The 6258-nt window shown below is 35.7% G+C and overlaps 1 protein-coding gene across 1 annotated transcript in view; it reads left to right on the top strand.

The window, feature by feature from the left end:
• Window positions 1–6258, top strand: part of RARS2 (arginyl-tRNA synthetase 2, mitochondrial) — a 172933-nt gene that overhangs the window by 28317 nt on the left and 138358 nt on the right. The window contains exon 4 of the mRNA XM_006902031.1: window positions 5842–5925. Coding sequence (XP_006902093.1) covers window positions 5842–5925 — 84 coding nt within the window. The remainder of the gene's footprint in view (window positions 1–5841; window positions 5926–6258) is intronic.

The following is a 6258-nucleotide window of genomic DNA, read 5'->3' as shown; positions in this document are numbered from 1 at the left end:
GGTCTTTTCTTCCTCTTCTGTCTTTGCAATGACCGTTTGCACTCTTCCTGGATGATACCCTTGATATCCTCCCAAAACTCATCTGGCCTTCGCTCGTTAGTGTTCAAAGCCTCAAACCTATTCCTGAGATGGTTCTGAAATTCAGGTGGGATAGACTCAAAGTCATATTTTGGTTGCCTTGGATTTGATTAGCTATAAGAATTATCAAATAGAAGAGGCCACTTTCACAGGCTGTGAATGGACACTTGCTTTGGTTCAGAAATTCAGAGAAGAGTACAGAAGCAACTACTACACCCTCATCTGTAGCAGTGATTTCAAAACAAGAACCTATCATCACCTCAGACACATAAAACATTACCAGAGCATCATCAAAAAAGAATTAGGCCACCTTATAAGCTACACAAGCACAAAGGAAGATGTCACCACCCAAAAGTGACCAAAAAAACCAATGGATTTTTTTGAAACCAGAAAGTCTGATGGAACTTCCTGACACAGACTTTAAAAGAACAATGATTGAATATTTTCAGTGGGTGAAAGACACCCTTGAAGAATTACAGGACACTGCAAGCAAAAATCAGGAGGAGCTAAACAAACAAACAAAAAACGCAGTCAAAAGAACAGAGATAAAAGCAGGAGGCATTACAGACTCTGGAAAAACTAGAATCAAGATCCAAAATATGAGGTCAGATGTTACAGATGCTATCAACATGATGGAAGGACATACAAACAGAGTTGAAGAGATGGAACACAGAATCAGTGAAATAGAAGATAGAATTGTCACCACTGATCTGCTATGGTGCAAAAAGCTAAATCAAAAAGGAAGGAAAAAGAAGAAAATCAAAGAATAATGTGGGACACCATCTAAAGAAAAAATACATGTCATTGGAATCCCAGAACAGGAAGAAGCAAGTAATGGCACCGAAAAAGTTGTGGAAGAAAACTTCCCAAGCATAATGAAAAATAAGAGAATATATATCCAAGAAGCTGAGTGAACACCATCAAAAAAATAGACCCCAAAAGAAACACACCAAGGCATATCATAGTCAAATTCGCCAGAACCAAAGATGAGGGAATTCTGAAAGCAACAAGGGAGAAACAAAGAGGAACCCGTAAGGAAGAGCAGATAAGACTAAGTGACAGTTATTCAGAAGAAACCATGTGAGCAAGAAGACAGTAGAATGATATATATTGAATACTCAAAGAACACAACTGTCAATCAAGAATATTGTACCCAGAGAAACTTTCCATCAAATATGAAGGAGAGATCAAGATATGCCCAGAAAAACAGAACCTAAAAGAGTTTGTAAAAACAAGACCAGCATTGCAGTAAACACTGAGAGACTTCCTTCTTACAGAGGGACCACAAAAAACAGGACGGACCAAAGTATCTAGCAACAACACCTAAAAGAACTCAACACAGTGATAGCAATAAGGCCATGCCTCTCAATAATCACACTGAATGTAAGTGGTTTAAATGCACCATTGAAGAAAAAGGAGTAGCAGATTGGATAAAAAAAATCCGTCAATATGCTGTCTAAAAGAAAAACACCTGAAATGTGAAGATAAAGACTAAAACTAAAAAGGTGGGGGGGAAATATACCACGCAAATTGCAAGCAGAAAAAAAGCAGGAGTTGCCATATTAATCTCTGATAAAATAAATTTTAATACAAAAAACATCACAAAGTACAAGAAAAATCACTACATAATGCTTAAAGGGGCAATAGAAAATGAGGACATAAAAATAATATCTATGCACCAAATGATAGACCTACAAAATATATAAAACAAATGTTAGCAAAACTGAAAAAGGAACTAGACAACAATACTATAGTAGTTAGAGACTTCAATATACCACTCTCAAGAAAAGGTAGAACTACCAGAAAGAAACTCAACAGAGATACTGAAGATTTAAACCACACAATAAAACATCTTTATCTCATAGATATTTATAGGCTAATGCACCCCCCCCCCCAAAAAAAAATCACAGTATACCTTCTTCTCCAGTGTGCATTGAATGTTCTCCAGAATAGATCACATCTGGGGCCACAAGGCAAGAATTAATGAATTTAAAAACATAGTAATAATGTAGAGCGTCTTCTCAGATTACAATGCTACAATATTAGAAATTAATAACAAGAGGATAAAGGAGAATAAAAACCCCATATATTTGGTCGTTGAACAACACCTTACTTGAACATGATTGCGTACAAGAAATAAAAAAATGGGAAAAAGTTTCTTGAAACAAAGGACAACGAAAACACCACATACCAAAACCTCTGGGAAACAGCTAAAACAGTAATCAAAGGTCAATTTTTAGCCATAAGCAAAATCAGGAAAAGATGACTTTAATCCAACATCTCCAACAAATTGAAAAAGAACAGCAAGAAAACTCAACACCCTCTAAAAAAACTGAGATTATAAAAATTAGGGCAGAAATAAATGAAATAGAAAACAGAAAAACACTTGGAACCATCAACAAAATTTAACAGTTTGTTGTTTTAAAGATCAGTAAAATTGACAAAGCACTAGCACAACTAACGAAGGAAAATAATCAGAATTAAAGATGAAACGAGCAACATCACAACAGAACCAAGTAAAATAAAAAGACTAACAGTGGAATATTATGAAAAACTCCACTCAAAACAAATACGAAAACCTAGAAGAGCTAGACAATTAGAAATGCACAACTTACCTAAACTGACACAAACCAGAATTGATCACCTCAACAGACCCATTACAAAGCAAGAAATTGAAAAGGCAGTACAACTGCCAGCCAAAAAAAGCCCTTGACCACATGGTTTTACAAGCGAATTTTGTCAAACATTCAGAGAAGGTCTGTCACCAATTCTACATAAACTATTTCAGAAAATGGAAAAAAATGGAGTTCTCCCAGACTCATTCTATGAAGCAAATATATCCTGGATACAAACCCAGGTAAAGACACTACCAAAATAGAAAACTATAGGCCAATCTTTCTCAAGAACATAGATGCAAAAATCCTGAATAGAATCTTGGCAAATAGAATTCAACGATACATTTAAAAAAAAAAATTCACCATGATCAAGAGAGAATCATATCAGGTATGCAAGGATGGTTCAACATAAGAAAAACAATGTAATTCATCATATTTACAAAGCAAAGAACCAGAAGCACTTGATCCTATCAATTGATGCAGAAAAGGCCTTTGACAAAATCTAACACCCTTCTCTGATTAAAACACTCAACAAAATAGGATTCGAGGGTAATTTCTTCAACATGGTAAAAAGTATATATGCAAACCCAAGAGCCAACATCATTCTCAATGGAGAGAGGTTAAAGGCATTCCCTTTAAGAACAGGAACTAAGCAAGAATGCCCACTCTGACCTCTCCTATTCAATATGGTATTGGAGGTCTTAGTGATAGCAATAAGGCAAGAGAAGGAAATAAGAAGTATCCATATTAGCAAAGAGCAGGAAAAATTATCTTTCTATGCAGAAGATATGACTATATACTTAGAACACCCTAAAGACTCGGCAAGAATACTACTGGACAAAATGGACCAGTTCAGCAAAGTGGCAGGATACAAGATCAGCATACAAAAATCAGTTGGATTTCTTTGCAGTGACAATGAAAATACACAACTGGAGCTAAGAAAAATAATACCCTTCACAATAGCTAATCACAGGATTAAATACTTGGGAGTAAATCTAATGAGAAGCACAAAAGATCTATTCAAAGAAAATTACAAAACATTACTACAAGAAAAAAGAGACCTGGAGAAGTGGAAGAATATCCCTTGTTCATGAATAGAAGACAGTAAATGATAGTACTACCAAAGGCAATTTACATGTATAATGCAATCCTAATACAAATACCAATTCCATTCTTCAACAAGATGGAAAAAGCAATTTCCAATTTCATTTGGAATGGAAAGAAGCCCTGAGTAAACTAAGCACTCCTTAAAAATAGAAACAAGATAGGAGACATCTCACTCCCTGATTTCAAATCCTGCTACAATGCTGTGGTCTTCAACACAGCATGATACTGGTCCAATGACAGACACATAGATCAATGGAATAGTATAGAGAATCCAGAAGTCAGCCCATTTATTTATGGCCAATTAATTTTTGACAAAGATGAAACCAGTTAAGTGGGTAAACAACAGCCTTTTTAACAAATGGTGCTGGCATAATTGGAAAACCATCTGTCGAAAACTCAAGGAAGATCCGCACTTCAGAAAAAACAAGTCGAAATGGATCCTGGGCCTAGGACTAAAATGAGGGAGTGTAAATTTCGTTAAAGAAAATCTTAGAAGAACTCTAGAAGGCCTAATCCATAACATAGAGAGTCTTTGAAGTATCCTGAAAAATCGACAACCAGGAGAGAATAAAATAGATGAATGGGACCCTTTAAGAATCAAATCCCTATACACATCTAAAAACTTCTCCAACAGGGTGAAAAAGGGAAGCCACAGACTGGAAAAAAATATTTCCACAGACTGGAAAAAATATTTGGTAATGACATGTCAGATAAGGGACTTACATCTAGCATTTATAAAATACTCAAGTACCACAATAAGATAAAGGTAAATAACCCAGTTGAAAAATGGGCACAGGATATGAACAGACACTTCACCAAAGAAGACGTTCATAGCACAAATAAACACATGAAGAAATGATCAAAATCCCTAGCTCTAAGATGAATGCAAATCAAAAGAACTATGAGATATCATCTCATTACAGTAAGAATAAGCAAAATTTAACAGAACAGCAAACAACAAAAGCTGGCGAGGTATTGGAGAAACGAACTCTTATCCACTGTTGATGAGAATGTAAAATGGTGTAACCACTGTGGAAGGTTGTATGGGGCTTTCTCAAAAATTGCAAAAGAAATACCATTTGACCCAGCAATTTCCTCTACCATAACTGTCACCCAAGCAGATATATGCACACCCATTTTTATTGAGTGTCTGTTCACAATAGCAAAGATTTGCAAAAAACCTAAGTGCCCATTGACAAACTAATGGATAGAGAAGCTCTGGTATATTCACACAATGGAATACTATGCTACATTGAAAAACAAAGAACTTAGGAAATACAAAATGGATGACCTTGGAGGACATTATGCTGAGTGAAATATCTCAATCACAGAAGGGCAAATATTACATAGTGCCACTGTTGTAAAATGGGACTGACATCAGGGTTGAGGGGGGAGACTGAGAAAAATGGGATAAATAATGTATACTGCATTGAAACATATGAGGCAGAGAACTTTTTAAAAGGGATATATGATTAGGTATTATTGTCATGAATATTGTCCAGAATAAAGGTTGCATAATGAAATAATGGAAACAAAGGATTTTTCTTTTCCTTTTCAAGGAGATTAGCGAACTAGGGGTAGTCAGGGAGAAAAATGCAACAAAGTATGAATTGAAATCCAAAGTCTATAAACTTTCATTAAAAAAGAATAGACTCATGACCTAAACATTAAATACATACACAAAATAGAGTCTACATACATATACAGTGATTCACCTGCTGCCTTTGTAAGCTGTTTTTAAAATATTACAATTACATTCATTATCTTGTTAGATACCATTATGCTGACTGTAACTCCTAACAATCCTATGAATGATAGATTGTAACCTTGCTATGTCCTCATTATCTTATTGTTAGGTACCATTATGCTGACTGCAACTCCTAACAATCCTATGAACGATAGCTTGAAACCTTGCTATGTCCTGGGCCACCTTTAAGACTTCCAGCATGCTCACCTCTATTGCTGCAATTGGTCTGTCAGTCTGTATCCCCTTAGGCAAATTTTGTACTTTAACTTATAATTTGATTTCTTATTTTTTCAGCTGAAATGTGATACAGTAGTGAGTGAAATCAGCACTGGTCATGGAACCGTGAATTTCAAAGTAAACAGAGAACTCTTAACGAAGGTAAGGATATCTTAGCTACCTTGCTTTCAGTGTTTTGTGGGTTTTTTTGTGCATTTTTTTTTTTTTTAGATTTTGGAATTCCATTCATATATTGTTGCACCCCTCTCCCCACCCCCACCCCTTTTGCTCCTCTCCTTCAAACGCAAAAGAAAAACTCCCTCATTGGTACACAATCCCCCACACACGTACCCCAACCCCGAATATAATCCACTCTACAACCCTCATTCCATACTCTTACGATAAACATAATGCCCTAAAATATAAAATATTCTCTCCCCCAAAGACTTCAATGCCATAAACATATTTCATCCAGTTTTTCTCAGTCTTACCCCA

This window comes from Elephantulus edwardii, unplaced genomic scaffold (assembly GCF_000299155.1).
Source record: "Elephantulus edwardii isolate Elephantulus edwardi_28Jun2011 unplaced genomic scaffold, EleEdw1.0 scaffold00360, whole genome shotgun sequence".
In the NCBI taxonomy this organism is placed as follows: Eukaryota; Metazoa; Chordata; class Mammalia; order Macroscelidea; family Macroscelididae; genus Elephantulus; species Elephantulus edwardii.
This window is presented reverse-complemented; position numbering and strand designations above follow the sequence as displayed.